The following is a 23,452-nucleotide window of genomic DNA, read 5'->3' on the forward strand; positions in this document are numbered from 1 at the left end:
TCGCTGTAGTACGGAGAACGAATGAGACACTATTGCTAGTCGGATTGGGGTTCTAGGCACTGACGTGGCTTTTTTGGTACACAACAATACACCGAGGCCCTGGTTTCCTGCACATTGTTCTGTGCATGAGCAGAATCCCTGCAACAATAGCAGGCGGGGGCTCGAACTCTCAGGCTTGTGGAGAAGGCCACTGCAGGTGAACAGGCAGATCTCCTGGTCATCCATGTGAGGCTGGTTGACTGGAGTTAGGCGGGCCTCAGCCAGGCCTGGCTCCAGGAATTTTTATTTGGGTGGGCCAAAGGTGCATTTGGGTGGGTCACTGCGGGCCCAATTTGTTGCTTCTTGTGGTAGCCTACACGCCCTAGATTGCATCATATTGACTTGCAAACAGTCACCTTGATACAACAGATTGATTATGTGTGTATACAGAGCATGTGGAGAGTTATTTGAAAGTACGAGCAATGTCTGGACCTAAGTGAAAACCCTCAAATTCCAACAGGCCAGGCTTCAACACAAGTACTTCCAGGCACGAGTATCCAATTTTCTACCATTCCTCTCCTGTGCACCTTATCTCACAGCTGACCTTGGACCCCAGCCCCATATAAGCCATTATCCAGCTTCACTTCCATTACTCTTGTAAAAAACATTAGTAAAATCACCTTCAAACTTAAAACATTGAATATAGCAGTAAATATAATTAGCACATATTTTAAAATATGTTCCACAGTTGCCCTATGACCTGACTGCTAATTAAATAAAAACAGAAAAGCCATGACAAAGCCGGCTTTAGCGCTAGTGCGAAAGTCTTTTTTGTTGCCCCACCAATGACCTCTTTCTCCGTAGATACCATTACTACCATCCTCCACCAGAGCCCCTCATCTCTCCGTAGCCCTTCTCTCATATGCATTTCATTTGTTGTATAGCGCTACTCATATCAGTGTAGGCTTTCACAGTACTTTACATCACGCACACATTATACAGAGACAATGAATCATACAAGTATGTAAGTCAGTCTATAGGGAATGTCACATAAGTCAATGAGGATTACAAGATATCATCCATACTGGTGGGCAGTATATTTTGAGAAGGTTTGGGCAGGGGAAGCACAAACTAAGGATTTAAAGCATACCCCAGTGGTTGGGGGTTGGCTTTACTAATAAAAATGTAAGTATATAGTAACACAAAAAAGGGAAGTTCTAACTATACCATTAATGTTTGTATGCAGCTCCTTGATGACAGTTCATAGGCCACTGTCCTATGTTAGGATTATAACTTCTGAACTGCAAGTAACACAAGAATCACTGTGACAAAGGCAGTAACCCACTGAGCTATCCACATAAAATACAGCTTAACTGCATTTCAAAAATACCAACAGGCAAAGGATTGCTCTCCAGCAGGATCACTAATCACCAGTTATCTGGACATTTTTGTTGTTGTCTTTCATCCATGGCCTTGATAATGATAGGAACTATTTAAATGCAGCATACACAAAGTATGTGCCTTGCTGGGTCTGTGCAGATTTACAAAATAAAAACAAATAGTGACACATTCTCTTACCTACTCCATTAGTCAAACTTTGTGTCACAGCCTGATCTGATAAGCAGCTGCAGGGGTCAGGGAAGGTGCATAGGAATAAACAAACGTATTTCCTCCAGCACTGAACGGAAAAGGAAACATCCAAGCAGCATCCTGGTAGGCAAAAGTTACTCAGTGCCAAATAAAGAATGTGTCCCCTTCGCCATGCCCCTATTGTACCTGCACCATACAGCCCACCTTTCTAAAAGGAGTTCGGTGATTGGGGATGGCTGTGAGAAAGAGCCCAGGCCCAATCACGCAACCCCCAGAATAGAAAGCAAAACAATGTTCAGAGGACATTTTAAATTATTTTGCCCATTTTCTATTGGCCTTCATGTCCTCACTGCGACGGCCAAGGCTCATGCTTGGATGTCATCATACTCTGCTCCGGGAAGGAGACAAAAGGGTCTAAGGGAAAGTTAACCGACCTGATCTAGTTCCAATCCCCAATACTTATACTAAACAAACATATAGGAACTGATGGTCTAGAGGAGAAAGGCTTGTAAGAAACAACACCACCCCAAGTATGTCAAGAGAGAAGGAACTGTACAACTCCAGATTGAACCTTACAGTGAAACATTAGACAGAAGACGCAGAGGGTTGTCAGGATTTCCATCAACTGCCAAGAGAGGCCAGTGTCATCATCTGGTCATCCTTCAATCTTGGCCACTTTTCCTCAAAGCCTCGAGGGGAATCATGTGGCTAAAAGATTGCAACTGAGCCAACAAAGTATAGTCGCAGAAGGAGAAAGACCAGAGGTAACTGATAATCGTTGTATTGAAAGATAGTATGTATTCTCTTACTTGGTGGAGATGGTAATAGTGCAGTGCAGGACAGTGAAAATAAAAAGGAGTTGGAAAAGAGAGAAACAGCCTTTAATCACTATCTCTGTACCAATCCTCTTAAAAACGTGCTAAAGCAACATAGAACAAATAAGTTGCTTCACAGTGGGTCAACTAGTTTCAGCCTAGATGGAACAGTGTCCGGCTTTCTTCAGGACCTATATGACAAAGTGTGCTACTGCACCAGTAAACTTGTGATTTAAAATACAAAAATTGTCAAATGTACAACCTTAGATGATGAGATCTCAAAAAGGACAGGGTGATCTTCACTCCTGGAACAGATGAATACATAGAGAAATCAGAATTATATACATTTGGGGGGATAGGTAAGTTACTTACAAGTCTCAGCAACGCATATGGTGCGGTACTCATTTATACAAGCCAATGAACCAATGGCGCACTTTAATAGTAAATTATTAAACATGTGCACTCACCTGTACCTTTCTAGATACAGACCTCACCTCACCCGGTCACTAACTCAGGGATGGGAGACCCCGCTCTATAATTGTGAGAGAGTGGATCAGTGTTAGTGTGGAAGATATTCATTATTCCTTCTAACATGTAATAAAAACCTAATATTGTCCGTATATCAACATTCTGTCTACCAAACAGTGAAGACACAGGGGGGGAAGGAGAAGAAAAGAAAGTAACTGTTTAACCTCACCATTGAGGTTACAACACGGTTGTATAGAGTGAATGGCCACCTAGATGTCGTGTTTGCTAGATACTGAGCCGGAGCCCCAGCAGATGCAGCAGTATCTGTCGATAAATTTTGCAACACGGGTGACAAACAAAAGTCTATGCGGACGCCCGGTCTATTATGGTCAATGGTGCGTATCGTTTGTGGTGTTCTTAGCAGTTATTTCAGAGGGAAAATAACGCTATCTGATTAAGTGTATTTAGCGTCATGTGGCAACTATTGTGGCTGCTCACGTACTGGGTAAAAAAACTATAGACCTCGTATATTCAGAACAGAAAGCGAGTGTCAAGTATTTTGCTACCCTAGAGGCGAACAACGCTGATGTTAAAACCGCTGATGTTAAAACAGGCTATCTAATACAGATTGGACACCAAGAAAGACGGTAAAGTTCGGAGAAGCTCACCTGTCCGTCGGTGCCTCGGGCTCCCCTGTGTTTGTGGGAGGTACCGAGGCGCCGATCAGGTGGTGTATTTACGTGTGCGCGTGACGAGCAACGCGTTGTCAATCAGAGCAGACTGTAAGAACTACAGGATGACCTCATCTTTACAGGAAGTAGTAGTTTAAACGGAGTTCGTGTTGGAATCACTGTGAACAATAAAGTTCACCAGTACATCAGTGATTCCTCGACTACGTAAATATAAGTGTATGTCATGTGGCCCTTGAAGCTACACAACAGAACTATTCGTGACACACAGTACAACAGCAGGATGTAGACATTCCATCTTAATGATTCTGACCAGCTTGACATTTGTCATTGTGTATAGGATACCATGTGTTTACAAAGGACACACACTATTGTAAGATATTAGAGAATACAATAAATCTTGTTATAGTCCTCCCTATAAACTTAACATTACAGGTGCTAGAGAGGAATTTGAAGTACTAGAAAGAAACTCTAATACTTGGATCATACAGCATTATTGTGCTAGCTGTTCCCCAATGGACTATGATAAAGTGGTCCATGGTATCGAATCGTTGAGTCCGGTCTGATCACTGCGCAGTTTAAAGACCCAACGCTGTTCTTTATTGAACAAAAATTGGGTTTTGTTCGTGATATGAGATGGTATGAATGGTTTTTCTAAAACCGTCCAAATAAAATCTTCTGCTTTGTGGTTTTTTTCAACAAAATGTCGAGTCAACTTGGTGTTGGTCTTGCTGCATCTAAATGTGCTTTTGTGTTCCTGCATTCTTATTTTGACTTTGCGAGTTGTCATGCCTACATACTGGTATTGACATGGGCACTTCAGAAGATAAATGAGGTTCTCACTGTTGCAATTAGTAAATGATTTCTGTAACCAAGGTCTATTCGTACCTATCTCAATTGATTTAGAGTGTCTGGTTTGGGGACAAACAGCGCACCCCCCACAGGGATAGTGACCTTGGATGGCTGGTAGGTTCCACAAGGTACCTTGTGTGAATACTTCTCGTTCTTTTGGGCGGGTGTTAACCAATTTGTCTTGGAGATTCTGTCCCCTTTTAAATGCAAAAAGAGGCATGGGGATTTTTTGATTACTCATGTTCAAGATCCTCCAATTTTTTCGAATACTCTTCTGGATGCCATTAGAGAGTGTGCTAAAGGTATGGACGAAAGTGAGGCGCTCCAGGGGTGGTTTTGTTGGTTGAGGTTCAAGTAGTGCATCTCTATGATTGTTCAATGCCCGTTTGCATGCATTTTTTATCAGTTTCTTAGGGTATAGTTTCACTGATAACTGGTTTGAAAGATCACTAGCATGCTGTTTGTATAGATCAACAGACGAACAATTCCGTCAGAGACGAAGGAATTGTCCGAACGGTAGATTATCTCTTAAGGATTTAGGGTGTTGGGAATCATATCTTAAAAGAGAATTGCAGGCCATGGGTTTACGATAGAGTTCGCTAGCTAGGCCATTAGGTGTCACAAAGATAGACAGATCCAAGAAGGAAATTCTGGTCTTGTGTGCTTCTAGAGTGAACCTCAAGAAAGCATTGCGGGTGTTCAGCCATTCTTGAAAGGATATACCGATTCTAAACTACCTCTCCACACTACCAAGATATCGTCAATATACCTCTTCCATAGTCTGATAGACTGATGGAAGGGGTTGGTCTCATTGAGAACATGATCTTGTTCAAACCTATGAACGTACAGGTTCGCCAGACTTGGCGCGAAAACACTTCCCATGCTCGTACCCGAGACTTGGAGATAGATCCTGTCTTCATACATGAAGAAATTCTCTTTCATTGCAAGCTGTGCTAATGCCATGATGAAATTGACTGGCGTGATGGAGTCTAAGTTCGCAGCATTGAGGATGGAAGCAATGGTATCCAATGTTTCGTCTTGTGGAATAGATGTATAAAGAGATTCTACATCAAAAGAAACAAGCAAATCTTGTTCTGAATCGAAATCTACTGTGGGAAGGAGGCGAAGCACATCTTTGGTGTCTTGAAGATAGGTCGGCATTTCCTTCACCAGTGGTCTCAAAAAGAAATCTACAAACGTAGACAGAGGTTCTAATATGGAACCGATACCTGATATAATTGGTCTTCCAGGGGGAGGTCTTTGGGTCTTGTGAATTTTTGGTAATGTATAGAAATATGGCATTACCGGATGAGTAGTCTGTAGATAAGTGCTTTCTTGTGAGGTTATCCAACCTTCAGTAAGTCCTTCTTCTACCAGCCTGGTGATGGTCTTGCCAATCCTTCCAGATGGATCTTCTTTTAAGCGACGATAGAATCTGTAGTTGTCAAGTTGCCTGAGGCATTCTTCTCGATAGTTCTGGGTATCCATTATGACTGTCGCTCCCCCTTTGTCAGCAGGCTTGATGGTTATTCCTCTATCTTCAGTGAGAGAGCGGAGAGAGCGGAGAGCGATTGATTCACGCCCCTCGACTATTCTTACAAGATAAAAGCTTTGTAAAAGATTGGTCCCTAATAGCCTGGCGCTGCACACGCGACTGGCTGATTTTGATTATCACCACGGCCAAACGTATAGCTGATGCTATCCTGATAGAAATACAGGTGATAGAGGCACAGATTAAGACTACCATCACTAGCACCCTTTTTAAGAAACAACAAGATGACTCCAACAAATCTAACAAAGAGTTTAAGGACACGATTCTAATATCTAAGATTGAGAAATTTTAAAAAGACCTGGCCAAATTTAAACACGAAGTAGTGTATCCTTACACCAGTGATAACTACACTCCCGTAGAATTCAACAGGAAAGGGAAAAGATATGGTTCAAATTATTCAGGCAGTAGTTCAGAAGATAACTCAAGTGACTCTGAATTCCTAGAAACAACTAGACAACAACCAAGAGGCTGTGGTTCAAGACGTCCTTGGAGAGGATATATAGCACCACAGTTCCAACAATGGTGGCCCCCCTCTCCGTGGGATTTCCCTCCACAACACTTTCCACAACCAAGAGCATATCCAATGCAAATGCAGGACTTTACCAACCAGCCTTTTTTAGGGTCAGGCAGAGGCCGGACCAGAGGCAGAAGAAGAAACCAACGAACACAAGTTCATTGGAATTTAACAACTCCGGTCGCCCCACAGGTGAACACTCGCAGCAGATCCAAGCAGAACCAACCCCAACCGGGGCAGAACCCGGAAGAAATCTGATAGTCAACCTCAGCCAGAGGGTTCTCACCCCAGATGAACAATCAGTTCTCAATAAGGGTCTAGGTTTTGTTGCCACATCCTGTGGTAACGATTTCCAAATACAATGCGAACTTGCGAAATTCTTTCGCAAGATTCGCCTACACCATTTCTTCAAAGACAAAGATATGTCAACACCCACTACAGACACTACGAACACAGGCTTGAAGATACGATCCACATTTAATCCTCCAGTGCATCAAATTCCACCACAAGTATTGACTTTCGAAATGAAAGTTCAAGAAGACATTACGAATCTCTGCACAAACAAAGTGCAGAGTTACAGTAATCTCTCTAGGCGTGAATCAATCGCTCTCCGCTCTCTCACTGAAGATAGAGGAATAACCATCAAGCCTGCTGACAAAGGGGGAGCGACAGTCATAATGGATACCCATAACTATCGAGAAGAATGCCTCAGGCAACTTGACAACGACAGATTCTATCGTCGCTTAAAAGAAGATCCATCTGGAAGGATTGGCAAGACCATCACCAGGCTGGTAGAAGAAGGACTTACTGAAGGTTGGATAACCTCACAAGAAAGCACTTATCTACAGACTACTCATCCGGTAATGCCATATTTCTATACATTACCAAAAATTCACAAGACCCAAAGACCTCCCCCTGGAAGACCAATTATATCAGGTATCGGTTCCATATTAGAACCTCTGTCTACGTTTGTAGATTTCTTTTTGAGACCACTGGTGAAGGAAATGCCGACCTATCTTCAAGACACCAAAGATGTGCTTCGCCTCCTTCCCACAGTAGATTTCGATTCAGAACAAGATTTGCTTGTTTCTTTTGATGTAGAATCTCTTTATACATCTATTTCACAAGACGAAACATTGGATACCATTGCTTCCATCCTCAATGCTGCGAACTTAGACTCCATCACGCCAGTCAATTTCATCATGGCATTAGCACAGCTTGCAATGAAAGAGAATTTCTTCATGTATGAAGACAGGATCTATCTCCAAGTCTCGGGTACGAGCATGGGAAGTGTTTTCGCGCCAAGTCTGGCGAACCTGTACGTTCATAGGTTTGAACAAGATCATGTTCTCAATGAGACCAACCCCTTCCATCAGTCTATCAGACTATGGAAGAGGTATATTGACGATATCTTGGTAGTGTGGAGAGGTAGTTTAGAATCGGCTATATCCTTTCAAGAATGGCTGAACACCCGCAATGCTTTCTTGAGGTTCACTCTAGAAGCACACAAGACCAGAATTTCCTTCTTGGATCTGTCTATCTTTGTGACACCTAATGGCCTAGCTAGCGAACTCTATCGTAAACCCATGGCCTGCAATTCTCTTTTAAGATATGATTCCCAACACCCTAAATCCTTAAGAGATAATCTACCGTTCGGACAATTCCTTCGTCTCCGACGGAATTGTTCGTCTGTTGATCTATACAAACAGCATGCTAGTGATCTTTCAAACCAGTTATCAGTGAAACTATACCCTAAGAAACTGATAAAAAATGCATGCAAACGGGCATTGAACAATCATAGAGATGCACTACTTGAACCTCAACCAACAAAACCACCCCTGGAGCGCCTCACTTTCGTCCATACCTTTAGCACACTCTCTAATGGCATCCAGAAGAGTATTCGAAAAAATTGGAGGATCTTGAACATGAGTAATCAAAAAATCCCCATGCCTCTTTTTGCATTTAAAAGGGGCCAGAATCTCCGAGACAAATTGGTTAACACCCGCCCAAAAGAACGAGAAGTATTCACACAAGGTACCTTGTGGAACCTACCAGCCATCCAAGGTCACTATCCCTGTGGGGGGTGCGCTGTTTGTCCCCAAACCAGACACTCTAAATCAATTGAGATAGGTACGAATAGACCTTGGTTACAGAAATCATTTACTAATTGCAACAGTGAGAACCTCATTTATCTTCTGAAGTGCCCATGTCAATACCAGTATGTAGGCATGACAACTCGCAAAGTCAAAATAAGAATGCAGGAACACAAAAGCACATTTAGATGCAGCAAGACCAACACCAAGTTGACTCGACATTTTGTTGAAAAAAACCACAAAGCAGAAGATTTTATTTGGACGGTTTTAGAAAAACCATTCATACCATCTCATATCACGAACAAAACCCAATTTTTGTTCAATAAAGAACAGCGTTGGGTCTTTAAAGTGCGCAGTGATCAGACCGGACTAAACGATTCGATACCATGGACCACTTTATCGTAGTCCATTGGGGAACAGCTAGCACAATAATGCTGTATGATCCAAGTATTAGAGTTTCTTTCTAGTACTTCAAATTCCTCTCTAGCACCTGTAATGTTAAGTTTATAAGGAGGACTATAACAAGATTTGTTGTATTCTCTAATATCTTACAATAGTGTGTCTCTTTGTAAACACATGGTATCCTATACACAATGACAAATGTCAAGCTGGTCAGAATCATTAAGATGGAATGTCTACATCCTGCTGTTGTACTGTGTGTCACGAATAGTTCTGTTGTGCAGCTTCAAGGGCCACATGACATACACTTATATTTACGTAGTCGAGGAATCACTGATGTACTGGTGAACTTTATTGTTCACAGTGATTCCAACACGAACTCCGTTTAAACTACTACTTCCTGTAAAGATGAGGTCATCCTGTAGTTCTTACAGTCTGCTCTGATTGGCAACGCGTTGCTCGTCACGCGCACACGTAAATACACCACCTGATCGGCGCCTCGGTACCTCCCACAACCACAGGGGAGCCCGAGGCACCGACGGACAGGTGAGCTTCTCCGAACTTTACCGTCTTTCTTGGTGTCCAATCTGTATTAGATAGCCTGTTTTAACATCAGCGGTTTTAACATCAGCGTTGTTCGCCTCTAGGGTAGCAAAATACTTGACACTCGCTTTCTGTTCTGAATATACGAGGTCTATAGTTTTTTTACCCTGTACGTGAGCAGCCACAATAGTTGCCACATGACGCTAAATACACTTAATCAGATAGCGTTATTTTCCCTCTGAAATAACTGCTAAGAACACCACAAACGATACGCACCATTGACCATAATAGACCGGGCGTCGGCATAGACTTTTGTTTGTCACCCGTGTTGCAAAATTTATCGACAGATACTGCTGCATCTGCTGGGGCTCCGGCTCAGTATCTAGCAGACACGACATCTAGGTGGCCATTCACTCTATACAACTGTGTTGTAACCTCAATGGTGAGGTTAAACAGTTACTTTCTTTTCTTCCCCTTCCCCTCCTGTGTCTTCACTGTTTGGTAGACAGAATGTTGATATACGGACAATATTAGGTTTTTATTACATGTTAGAAGGAATAATGAATATCTTCCACACTAACACTGATCCACTCTCTCACAATTATAGAGCGGGGTCTCCCATCCCTGAGTTAGTGACCGGGTGAGGTGAGGTGTGTATCTAGAAAGGTACAGGTGAGTGCACATGTTTAATAATTTACTATTAAAGTGCGCCATTGGTTCATTGGCTTGTATAAATGAGTACCGCACCATATGCGTTGCTGAGACTTGTAAGTAACTTACCTATCCCCCCAAATGTATATAATTCTGATTTCTCTATGTATTCATCTGTTCCAGGAGTGAAGATCACCCTGTCCTTTTTGAGATCTCATCATCTAAGGTTGTACATTTGACAATTTTTGTATTTTAAATCACAAGTTCACTGGTGCAGTAGCACACTTTGTCATATAGGTCCTGAAGAAAGCCGGACACTGTTCAATCTAGGCTGAAACTAGTTGACCCACTGTGAAGCAACTTATTTGTTCTATGTTGCTTTAGCACGTTTTTAAGAGGATTGGTACAGAGATAGTGATTAAAGGCTGTTTCTCTCTTTTCCAACTCCTTTTTATTTTCACTGTCCTGCACTGTACTATTATCATCTCCACCAAGTAAGAGAATACATACTATCTTTCAATTCAACGATTATCAGTTACCTCTGGTCTTTCTCCTTCTGGGACTATACTTTGTTGGCTCAGTTGCAATCTTTTAGCCACATGATTCCCCTCAAGGCTTTGAGGAAAAGTGGCCAAGATTGAAGGATGACCAGATGATGACACTGGCCTCTCTTGGCAGTTGATGGAAATCCTGACAACCCTCTGCGTCTTCTGTCTAATGTTTCACTGTAAGGTTCAATCTGGAGTTGTACAGTTCCTTCTCTCTTGACATGCTCATGCTTGGATGTGCCAGGCTGATGTTTGGGTGGGGCTGGCCCACCCGGCGCCCCCACTAGAACCGGGCCTGGCCTCCGCCCTCTATGGACGTCCTGGTTATCCCCAGTGAGGCGGCCGACGGGCCTCTGGATTCCGTGGAGCACTGATGACGGGCCTCTGGATTCCACGGAGCACTGATGACGGGCCTCTGGATTCCGCGGAGCACTGATGATGGGGTATGGCAGTGGGCCGCCATCAGTGGATATGGGCGACCGAGCTGCACACAGCACCTGCAGCTGGGGCGCTGACTCAGCGGTCAGCATGCCGAGCTGCGCAGAGGGTCTGGACGGCCTTGTGGTGAATTGTTTTTAAACTTTAGTTATTCATTGTTCCAACTTACCACAGTACATATCTACAATACTATATTTGGTCAGCACATTTCTGCACAGTATCTGCACCATGTATTCACTAAGCGGGATAAAGTATTCGAAATATTCCTCCCTTCCCTTTCAGCCTCTAAGAGCCCTGGATCCTTCTCCATTCCATTTGATCTTTGTTTTTTTCATCTTTTGGCCCACATGTGTATTGCCCCCCATAGTCTCCCATCCCAAGTCAAGCCATGAAGTGTTCTCTAGTGACCCCACACTTTTAAACTTCCTTGGGCTCCCCTCCCTTCATACTACACGTTCCGCCTCCATCTACACATACATGCCTGTTAAACACAGTTGCTTGGTCGGGGCATGCTACCTCCCCCATATTCTGGCAATGTCGCTTTTGGCTAACACAAATCCCAATCCAAAAACCAACAATCTAGCTTGTAGTATATCTACTTCACATGGTATTCCCAGTATGACGACATGAGGGATGCAGGGTGTATCTGCTTCCAGCATCATTCCAATTCCTTAGTGATATGTTTTCATTATCAGCTAATTGGTGGACATTCCCAGACCATATGCAGGAATGTGCCTTCAGCCAAACTGCATTTAATACAGGTAGGAGTCTGTCCCCGCCCATTTTGTGGATTCTGCTTCCTTTATAATATGTGCAGGCTTTCCTGTTTTCAGTTTCTATTTGTTGTGAATTCCAATGGTTTTTTTTTCAGTGTTTTCCATTGTTTTAAAAAACTGTAAAAATCAGTGGTCATCAGTGTTTACTCTTTTTTGTCATTCCAAAATCTTGGGGAGGGTGTTTCTTCAGTGCTTATAAAGAAAGTTGTTTTTATTTCTTTCCTTACATCATCCATTCCTTTTGTCCAGTATACCTCTCTTCTCCCTGCCTGTCCAATCCTCAATCCTCAGACTCTTTTCCAATTATTCGTCTCTCAACATGTCAAAGATGTGTACAGACGTCGATATGTTTGCACCCTATTCAGATTTGATTGTAGCAGATAAAAGGTTAATGGTGGGTGTTTATCACACTTTGCTGCTCTACTCTTCAGACAACTGGCAAAGATCTACTGAATTAAGACTTTCTGCGTAAGTCACGAGCTACATATGGTGGGGTGAGCGGTTATTGCAAGCCAATGTCACACCATCCTGTTCTTTGCCTCAGGACACAGAGAAAGAACTGGGCAAATAAATGGTATTATTACTGTGTGATCTGGGTCTACTCCTGCTCTACATAGTCAAATAGAGAAATCTGTGAAGAAAGTAATATGCATACTGCTACAGAGACTCTGGCGACAGTAAACTGTGCTCCTGCATGAACAAGCAGCTTGATAGAAAAGAAATGTCATGGCCTGCAGGATGCCTTGTCTGATTTGTTTGTGCTCGTCACATTGTTCTGCCACGTCTATGGCATTTTGTGGCTGTTGGAATGCTAGTACAAAGACGGGAAACATCCTGAACAATGACTCTGGAACAACGAGTTCTTGAGTCAGACAAGTCGAACAACGACTAGCTTAAACAGCGACTTAGCCTTAACCACGCATGTGCGTGGCTAAGGCTAAGTTGGTCTAGTGTTCGGACTGGGCAGAGTTGAGAGGAGCATCGGACAGGAACAGGACATGTAAGAGGGGTTTGGGGGTAGGGAGGGGGTTTGTGTTCGTTTTTAGGGGGAGGGGGTACATGTTAGTGTTTAGGGGGTGGGAGGGGTTTGGGTTAGTTTTTAGGGGGTGGGAGGGGTTTGTGTTAGTTTTTAGGGGGTGGTGGGATTCATGATAGGTTTTAGGGGGTTGGAGGGGTTTGTGTTAGTTTTTAGGGGATGGGAGGGGTTTGGTTAGTTTTTAGGGGGTGGGAGGGGTTCATGTTAATTTTAAAGGGTGGAAGGGATTCATGTTAGTTTTTAGGGGGTGGGGGTTCGTGTTAATTTTTAGGGGGTGGGTAGTGGGGAGTTGGGATTTGTGTTCGTTTTGGGGGAGTGGAAGGGGTTTGGTTTAGTTTTTAGGGGGTGGGTTTACCATGCATTCCTTTACCGTGAAGATTTGAGGTAAAGGAATGCGTGGTAAAAAAAATTGTGGTTGAGACACGGTCGTACTAAAGACCGCGTTGTTTAGGGAGTCGTTGTTGAGGAACTCGTTGTTTCAACATACAACCCACAAAGACCTCTAGGCATGTCTTTTGAGGGAAAAAGAAGAAAGTGCAAAAAGGAAAAAACATCACCAAGACACAAAACAGGAACTTGCAAGAGTGAAATAAAGGGGCAGAGAAGGTCTGGTACTAGGTTAAAGAGACCCAAGTTGGATTTCAGACTATGCAGCCTTGGTATTTGGAAAGCCGTGCCAGACGCAGTCTTCTGAGCAGCACTTTGGGCACCAGCACTGGGTGGGATATTTACAACAGAAGTGGCGGAGCATGTCATTAGCCTCCTTGGCTTAATGACACACTCTACCACTTCAGAAACACAGGGCTGCACCATGTTTACAAGAATATGGTGCAGCCCTGCGTTTCCCCCTGCGTGCAGGGGAAGATTGTTTATGTACAGGAACGTCCCCCTTCCTGCACAGAAACAATCTTGAAATGCTCTTTTGTCACTTCAATGTGTGCTGCTTAATGCAGCACTCACGGAAGTTACAAAATGTCATTAGGTCGAGCTTTCGAGACCTCTTGTATATACTTATTATATACTTATATGTGTATGTACTTTGTGGGCTCTGGAGATCAGCCCTAGGACTTGTCTGCTTCCGACTTTTTTTTCTGTTCAACTGCCTCTAGGTCAGTAAAATACCAGAATTGCTTTCTGCTGAGGGACTTTCTCTTTTTTTATTTTTCGGGTAACTACCTCTATTTAACTTTCTTGATAGAAAACAACCAGCAGAGGACATTAAAATACCAGAATCACCTTAGCATTCTCTAGATTCCAGTCCATAGAAGTTGTCTTCCACGAGCAACCCGTAGACAATAATATTTTTTTCAAATCTTTTATTTTCAGTGATATGACAACCGAAGGCTCTGATTTTATATTAAAAACAGAGCTTTGGACTACCATTTCCCATTGAAAAGCAATATTTCTCGCCTTGTGTTCCCATACCTGGCGTCACGCAGTTTGGTGCTTACTTTCGCTCCATGTTAAAGAACAGTAGATGTTTGGGCACCCAGGCTAAAGTGCTGCATAGCTAAATACATATAAGGTCGCAAAGGCGAGACCGATGCATTGCAAATGCTTGTTTTTTTTAACGATTGTTGTTAGACTTGGGGGTCTCCAGTTGGCACAGGTATGCACTTGTGACAAATAGGGACCCTCTCCTCTAGTCAGGGTAAGGGGGTACACTCCTAAAATAACCTCTGCTCACCCCCTTGGTAGCTTGGCACGATCAAACAGGCTTATCTCAGAGGCAGTGTGTAAAGCATTTGTGAACACATACAGTAACCAAGTGACAACACTACAGATGGACACGACACAGGTTTTATATAAAAAATAAGTATTCTTTATATAGATTTACCACAAGACCATTAAATGACAAAAATTCACAATACTGTTACTTTAGATGGTAGAATTTTGCTTAGTTCTCTTTAGTTCTTAAATGTGACACTTTAAGTCAATTTACCTTTTAGATGCGACACGCAGGGCAACGACAGTGTTGCAACGATGTTGATGTGTTGAAGATTTTGGTGCAAAGAAATAAAGATGTGAAGATCTTCCAGATGCGGCACGCTTCTCCGATGTTGCGAGAAGACTCGATTCGATGCTTCAGCTGCGACACACTTTACGCCATGCGACGACAGCGGCCTTGGCAGCAGCACTCTTCTCCGACGTTGCTAGACGCTTCTGCTCGATGCGATGCTGCAGCGGCGACACCCCTTTACGCGATGTGACGACAACAGCACCGACGGCGGCACGCTTCTCCGTGGATTTGAGGCGCTTTTCCTGATGCGGTGCATTGCGACAACTACGATGGTTGCGATGGCGACACGCTTCTTCCTCGATGCGAGACTCTTCTCTTGATGCGGTGCAATGCGTCAGCTACGATGGCTACAATGGCTGCGATGGTGACACGCTTCTTCGGCGTTGCGAGACACTTCTTCGATGATGCGAGATGCTTCCGCTCGATGCGACAACTGCAGCGGCGACACCCCTTTACACAATGCGACGACAACAGCTCCGACGGCAGCACGCTTCTCCTTCTTGAGTCGCGCTTCCAGCTCCTTGCGACACGCAGTCCCTCAGAAGGCCCCAAAACAGCAGCAGGCACTTCCAAAGAACTCTGGGAAGCTGGTGGTTGAAGTCTGTTGTCCCTGAGACTTCAGCAGGAGGCAAGCTCTTTTCCAAGCCCTTGGAAATCCTTCACAAGTTGAGCAAAAGTATACACAAAGTTCCTTTCTCCTCTCTTTGGCAGTAGGCAACCCCTGCAGACCAATCCCCCAGTTTCAGGGATAGTTTCTCCTCAGTTTCTTCTTGGTTCCTCTCCTCAGCAGAGGTTTCTTCTTGTTTTCCCAAAGTGATCTAAATTCTTGGGATCAGGGTCCCAATACTTATACTCCAAAATCCTTTGTCCTCTGAGGGCCGAGGGGCCTTTGCCTTGTTCAAACCGGTTCTGGTCAGTCCTGGAGCACTTTGTTTACCTGACTCCTTCTTTCCTTTCAGAGTGCAGGGCAGAGACATCAGACGCACCACAGGAGGTGGAGCCAGCATTGTGGAGGGAAGGCACAGCCCTATTATGGTCCCAGGTGCAGCTCCTCCCTCCCATCTGGCTGCAGATCTCTCTATTCACCACTGGGACACCTCACCCTGTCTTCTGGAATTCCCCAGCCCTGTCACTCAAACTCCAGACAAGGAATACACAGCCTAGCAGAGGCAGGTTTGAATGGTTAGACAAGAAAATACTTACTTTCTAAAAGTGGTATTCTCAAACACAGTATGTTAAAACCAACTTCACTAAAAGAGGTCTTTTATCATTCTGAGTTCAGGCATCCTAAATTCTAATTTATATTAGATTATAAGATGTAATAGCCAAACTGCCCATTATGGCCTATGGAGAACAGGTAGCCTTGCAATAGTGAAAAACGAAAATGGCTGTAATTCACTATTAGAACATGCCACACACACCGGGGCCTGTCCTACCTTATCCTTAGAACGCACCCTACCCTTGGGCCTACCATAGGGGTGTCTGATATGAAGAAAAGGGAAGGTTTGGGGACTGGCAAGTGGGTGCACTTGCCCAGTCCGCATGGCAGTACCAGACTGCACACAGGCTCTGCAATTTCAAGCCTTAGACACACTTTAACAGGCTGCTTCTGTGGTTGGCACAATCAGTGCTGCAAGCCCACCAGCAGCATTTGGATTACCAGCCCTGGGCACTCCTGGTGCACTGTACTAGGGACTGACAAGTAAACCAAATCAGCCAATCACGGAATCACTAATCCATACATCAATTTACATAGGGAGAGCATATGCACTTTAGCACTGATCAGAAGTGGTAAAGTGCCCAGAGTCATAAAACAGCCAACAACAGGTCAGAAAAATATAGGAGGAAGGCAAAAAGTTCAGGGATGACCCTGCAAAAAGGGCCAAGTCCAACAATTGTTTATGTGCAGGAAGGGACACCTTCCTTTACATAAACAATCCAAGGCGTTTTGCTTTTTCCACATGTGCTACACAAGGCAGCACACACATGGAAAAAGCAAAAACGAGGGGAAATAATGCATTTCTCCTTGTTTCGCCAACTTAAGACCAGGATTTTCCTGCTCTTGATTTTGGCACTGCCTCCTATTTACGCTGCCCTTGTAAATAGGGGACAGTGTCAAAATCAATGGGTGTTGTGGTGGAATGCCCACCTCACCACCTACTTCCCACCCCTTTCATGCTAAGCATAGCGTGAAAGGGGTCCTTATGTACAAGGCAGCGTTAAGCCACGTTAAGTGACTTAACGTTGCCTTGTAAATAAGGCGAAGCCCCTATCGCCATGGGAACGTCACAAAAAGTGACATTCCCATGGCGATAGGGGCTTGTAAATATGCCCCAGGGTGTGGCAACTGCTCAAGACACTTTACCTTTGTGTTCTGTGCAATGTGCACTGTTCTAGTGTATTTTCTATCTTGGGGGAAAGAAAAATCACAGCTCAATATATTTGCATTAAATGCATCACAGTGGTTTGTCTGTGTTATTTTGCCAAAGGTCTAGCCTTGTTTTGCCAGCAGTAGTTCCCAGCATCATTTTTACCCAGAAGAAATAGGAATGAAATTTGAACTTGGTAACTGTGGGGCTAAATGTACATTAGTGCACAGGCTCAGAACCGGTCCATGCCCCTGCTTTCACTGAAACTCTGCTGTCTGCAGCACAAACTAGGAAACAAAGAGCAGCTGTTGCCTATTCAAGTGTCTGAGGTGTTCTGTTCTGAGTTAATGTATGCACTAAAAGCAGCTCACGTTCCAAAACAAGTGCATGGACTCTTTCTGTGGCAGTGCATGGGCACTGAAGATTTTCAGGATACAGCCCCTGATCCTTTTGTATGAGGGTATGTGGCTCCTGAGGGCTAACTTTTCAGACCATCTTGATGTAAACCTAACAGAAATGAAAGGTGCAGTGCTTTATGGGAGGATATTGATACTGGAAGCATCTGTGTGCACTGTAATCTTTGCTGCTACAATCCTGATAGCTGAGCTTTTAGAAAGCAAAGCTCTGTCCCCTCTCAATGAATGAGGATGACGTCATGGAGTTGCCACTTGCCTTGGAAAGAGACACTACTCAGAGCTCAGCTGCGAGTCTGCTGCCCACTATACAGCAGCAAGCAGTAAACTTGGAACTGAAGAGATGTTAGATGCACCACACTCCTCTGCTCTCAGAAAAGGATTGGAAGTAGGTCATGGGGACCTTAAGACAATGTGGATGGTCACAAGCGCATTTTAAGTGGATTGCCATGGCCTGAGTCTGTCATAACGGGAGCATATATCACAGCTTAGAGGTAGGGGCTACACATATACTGTTTGACATCAATTTCTGCGAAGGGAGTAAAAGTGAGGCAACGTCTGGTGTTTTATGGTTACCACTGAAAAGCAAACATTCCCTTCTGTGGCGTTTTATCAGTTACAATTGGGTTTAACTGAAAAACAGAAAACATAAATATACTGTATTGAGAATTTTTAGCTGAACTGTCTCAGTCTGGATTTTATCGCTACTTCTCTGGAGACCAAAGCCGCTTCCCAATCCATGTCCTCCATTGGCCCCCTGTGGGCTGCTATCTGGCATTTCCCCCTGTTAGAAGGGCCAGCCTCAGGAAGGACAGAGTGTGTACCTGACCACCCTGCGACAAACAGGCTGGGGTCTTAGCCCTGGGGGTCGTTTGTTGGGGGTTCCTGCCACGCGGTCCTTTGATCCTTTCAAGGCGGTGTCGGGAGGGATTCCAGACACGCAGCAGGCGTGAAGCCAGCCCTCAGGGTGGCCGGAGGGCGATCGAAACCAACTCTTGAGAGGAGGCCAGAGGTGTGAGTGAAACTGCTCCTCCCTCTCCTGATCACCGGGAGCTCTTTCTCCCCCCAGCCGGCATGGCGCGACTAGGCCGGGGTTGCACTGGGGTCGGGGGTGGCCATCTGGGGTGCAGGGCCTGGTGTCGGGAAGATGGAGGGAAGGACGGGGGTAGCCCCGGGTTCTGTGGGGGGATCAGGTGTGGTGTTACTACGGGTGGGGGATCAGGTGTGGTGTTGCTATGGGTCGGAATGGGCCACGCCACGAGGCCGGGTCCAACACCCCCAGTAGACCTTTTCTGCCATAAGAGAACGGAGGAGCTTCAGGTATTTATGCCTTTGGGAAGGCATCAGATCATATTCTTCTTGCAGCTTTTCAAACATTTTTAGCCCCTCCCCATCCATCATATCACCTAATCTAGAACTGGCTAGTATGTCCCACCTTTGAGAGCCAGTCAGTTTCCACATTTCTTTTAACATACTCTCCTACTATCCTGCCATAGTGAAGTTTCTTTGGTGACCCTTCCCTGCCAGCCTAAATATTTACTGACTTTGTCCCATCTCTCAAGGACTGCTCAGGTGGGCTCCAAGAGCCTCCTTCTGTTAGCCCCACCATATATGTAATGGCTATACGTGCCTGTTTCCATTTTGGATTTTGCAAGCATCATAGCCGTGTTATCTCTCAGGGCGGAGCCCCACTCCTTTATAATCTGAAGCTGAGAGGCCCACCAATACATCCTGATATCTGGGAGTGCAATGATCCTTGCAGGGAGTGTAGTGCCTGCTATGCCGCGTGCTCCCCCACCCCATAAAAATGATGCACTCTGTTTTGTCAGGCTTTTCGAAGTATGAATCTGGGATATCTGGGAAAGTGAAAGGTGTGTTCTGCAACACGTACAGCAATTTTGGGATTGTAATCCTTTAAAAAATGGTGACCCTTCCCATTAGGAACAGTGGGGCTGGAAGTCACTTGCAAATTCCTGTGCGGTGTGACTGGATGGCCGTTGAAGAACTGTTAACTGCCATCATTTCTGGAGAAGATGGGACAAAGTTCTGTGAAGAAAATACACAATAAAATATAAGATAAAATTGAGAAGAATAGTTGGGTGATGCACTAGGAGCTATTCTATCTTCCTGACTGACATGTGTCAATTCTGAAAATTGCGGCAGAGCAGCCGGTGAGAGTGCTGGGTCCAGTCTGGGCACATGGAGAAGAGAGAGGGGTGCCATGCAGACTTTCAGATGGAAAACAGGCATTGCCAATATACGCCCGCCTCCAAGGGCTCAAACCTGGAAGCCATCATTCAAACACAATGCAGTCTCTGGAAGGCTTTCATTCCCTGGGGTGCGCCCCGGAATATCAGGGTAGGGCTCTCAATGGCACCAAATATCATGGGCACAGTATAGAAAGGGAAGTAAGCATAGATTTTCTATAACTAACTTCACATATATACACACAGACAATGTATATATCTTCATAGTGCATATATGTGGAGTTAAAATAGTAAACCTATACTTGCTCTATATGCACGCTTCTTTTGATAGTATGTATATGCACGTTTCTTTTGATAGTATGTATATGCACGTTTCTTTTGATAGTCTGTATATGCACGCTTCTTTTGATAGTATGTATATGCACGCTTCTTTTGATAGTCTGTATATGCACGTTTCTTTTGTTGTCTTTGCCGACGCAGTAGAAAGTTCCAGAATCATTCACTCTCAGGTTGTGCAGCGTTAATTCTACTTTGTTCTCCGGGTCCTTGAGGCGGCCATGCGAAGAGGGACAGTGCCGCCTATATGAAACACGGGCCCAGATGACCAATAGTTTGTAAGTTATGCAGTGCTGACTCGAAACATCCTCCAGTAATATGAGACACAGAAAAATGACTGTACAACAGAATGTCAAGGGTAGGACTCTTGACATTCACTAATATCTTGGACAGACTATCAAAAGAAGCGTGCATATACAGACTATCAAAAGAAGCGTGCATATACAGACTATCAAAAGAAGCGTGCATATACATACTATCAAAAGAAACGTGCATATACATACTATCAAAAGAAGCGTGCATATAGAGCACCGAAGTGAGTAAGTGTCTTCTGTGAATACTAAAATGGGTAAGTGCCTTCTGTGAATACCAAAATGGTAGTAAGTTTAGGATTTTGTCTTGAGTTAGTTCTGTGAATCGGGCCCTCTGACTGTAACCGGGCCAGCCAAAATGTGTTTATCGTGAGGTCCAGGGCCAGATAGGCTGTAGTGCGCACTGAGCATTTCCCCGGTTGGCCGCCAGGGTGGGGGCCGGATTTAGCCCCCCCACCCACCCTGCCGAGCTCTTTGCCAGAGGTGGTTCCCAGTAGGGCCCTGGTGAGGTTCCCCACGATGCAAGGCCCTTGTCTGTCATGGCCATGTGTGTCTCTTTCAGAGTCTGGGGTGAAGGTGATGAAAGCCGGCGAGGATGTGAAGATCTCCTGCTCCCTGGACAGCGAGGTGCGAGAGTGGAGGTGGGCGCCCCGCTACCCCCGCTGCGTCACTACCGGGTCCAAGGAGGTGGTTATTTACAGTCCATCTGTCCGCCCATCGTGGCAGGACTCCGATCACCCCTTCCATGGCCGCCTCAAGGACCCGGAGAACAAAGTAGAAATAACGCTGCACAACCTGAGAGTGAATGATTCTGGAACTTTCTACTGCGTCGGCAAAGACAACAAGCCCAGCAGCGTCCACCTGTCTGTCCGGCACGGTGAGGACTTCCCTGGGAAGGAATGTCAAAAGAGACTGTGTCCATGCGCGAGAGAGGGAGCGAGAGACATCTGTGTGTGGGAGAGGAGAGATGGGGAGAGAGAGCGAGAGAAATCTGTGTGTGGTAGAGAAGAAATTGAGAGAGAGAAACAGAGAGACATTTGTGTGCGGGAGAGGAGAGATGGGGAGAGAGAAAAAGAGGGGAGATGGGGAGAGAGAAAGAGATACATCGGTGTGTGGGAGAGGAGAGATGGGGAGAAAGAGAGACATCTGCGTGTGGGAGAGGAGCGATGGGGAGAGAGAGAGACATTAGCGTGTGGGAGAGAAGAGATGGGGAGAGAGAAAGAGAGACATCTGAGTGTGGGAGAGGAGAGATGGGGAGAGAGACAAAGAGACATCTGCGTGTGGGAGAGGAGAGAGAGAGAAAGAGAGACATTCGTGTATGGGCGAGGAGAGATGGGGAGAGAGAAAGAGATACATCGGTGTGTGGGAGAGGAGAGATGGGGAGAAAGAGAGTCATCTGCGTGTGGAAGAGGAGCGATGGGGAGAGAGAGAGACATTAGCGTGTGGGAGAGAAGAGATGGGGAGAGAGAAAGAGAGACATCTGAGTGTGGGAGAGGAGAGATGGGGAGAGAGACAAAGAGACATCTGCGTGTGGGAGAGGAGAGAGAGAGAAAGAGAGACATTCGTGTATGGGCGAGGAGAGATGGGGAGAGAGAAAGAGAGACATCTTTGTGCGGGAGAGGAGAGATGGGGAGAGAGAAAGAGAGACATCAAGACAGTGTATGTCAAACAGAGGCGCAACTAGAGCCAAATTTTGAGTGGGGGGGCTACTTAAAATGTCGGGGGGGCTGACTCTTCCAGCAATATGCAGAGTGGAGAAGCATGGGGCTCCAAGAAGGGGTTAAAAACAAAAGGCCTCGTTAACAAGTAAATGGTCTTTTAAAGATTGGTGAAGTACTCTGGTGCAGCTGGGTGTGTGCCCAGGCTGGGCTGACACACACGAGGAGGAAGGTGGGGGGGGGGCTGAAGCACTTCGAGCTCAGGAGGTCCTGGGGCTCTCGCAGGTGGATGGTGAGGGTGTTCCTTGTCTTGGCGGCGAAGTAGGAGAATGATCTGCCGCCAGTGGTCGTTCGTTGGATGCGTGGAATGGTGGCGAGGGCGAGGTCAGCGAAGCGAAGCTGGTGTAGAAGTGTAGAAGGTGAGTCGTTTGTTGAGGTATATTGGTCCGGCGTCGTGGAGTGCTTTGTGAGCATGGGTGAGGAGCTTGAAGGTGATCCTCTTGTTGACGGGGAGCCAGTGCAGTTCTCTCAGGTGGGCAGTGATGTGGCTGTGGCGGGGGATGTCGAGGACTAGGCGTGCGGATGCATTCTGTATGCGTTGAAGTATTTTCTGGAGTTTGGCCGTGGTTCCCGCGTATAGGGCATTGCCGTAGTCCAGCCTGCTGCTGACGAGTGCCTGGGTGACCATCCTTCTGGTTCTGGTGGGGATCCATCTGTAGATCTTGAGAAGCATGCGCAGGGTGTTGAAGCAGGAGGGGGAGACGGCGTTGACTTGCTGGGTCATTGATAATGATGAGTCCAGGATGAACCCCAGGTTGCGTGTGTGGTCGGTGGGTGTCGGCGCAGCTCCCAGAGTGGCTGCCCACCAGGAGTCTTCCAAGGCAAAGGGGGTGGAGCCGAGAATGAGGACCTCCGTCTTGTCCGAGTTTAGTTTCAGGCAACTGTTCTTCATCCATTTGGCGACAGCCTTCATTCCTTCGTGGAAGTTGGTTTTGGCGGTGGCGTGGTCCGTGGTGAGGGAGAGGATCAGCTGGGTGTCATCAGCGTATGAGACAATGTTGAGGTTGTGCGATCGGACGATGTTGGCGAGCGGTGTCATGTAGACGTTAAAAAGGGCCGGGCTGAGGGATGATCCTTGGGGTACGCTGCCAGTGATCTTAGTGGCTTCGGATCGGAATGGGGAAGGCGGACTCTC

At 45.5% G+C, this 23,452-nt stretch overlaps 1 protein-coding gene across 4 annotated transcripts in view; it reads left to right on the forward strand.

The window, feature by feature from the left end:
- The window catches only part of LOC146869769 (triggering receptor expressed on myeloid cells 2-like), a 143,865-nt gene that overhangs the window by 9,177 nt on the left and 111,236 nt on the right, over positions 1-23,452 (forward strand). For 3 of the 4 annotated variants that reach the window (XR_014966055.1, XM_085614809.1, XM_085614790.1), the window contains exon 2: positions 21,162-21,476. The exons of the other annotated variant lie outside the window; for it this stretch is intronic. Coding sequence is in view for 2 of the 3 variants with exons in the window: in XM_085614809.1 (XP_085470935.1) it covers positions 21,162-21,476 (315 nt within the window). In the remaining variant the exon portion in view is untranslated. The remainder of the gene's footprint in view (positions 1-21,161; positions 21,477-23,452) is intronic. 4 annotated transcript variants of the gene reach the window in all.

The sequence above is a fragment of the Triturus cristatus genome, chromosome 1_1 (assembly GCF_964204655.1).
Source record: "Triturus cristatus chromosome 1_1, aTriCri1.1, whole genome shotgun sequence".
Classification (NCBI taxonomy): Eukaryota; Metazoa; Chordata; class Amphibia; order Caudata; family Salamandridae; genus Triturus; species Triturus cristatus.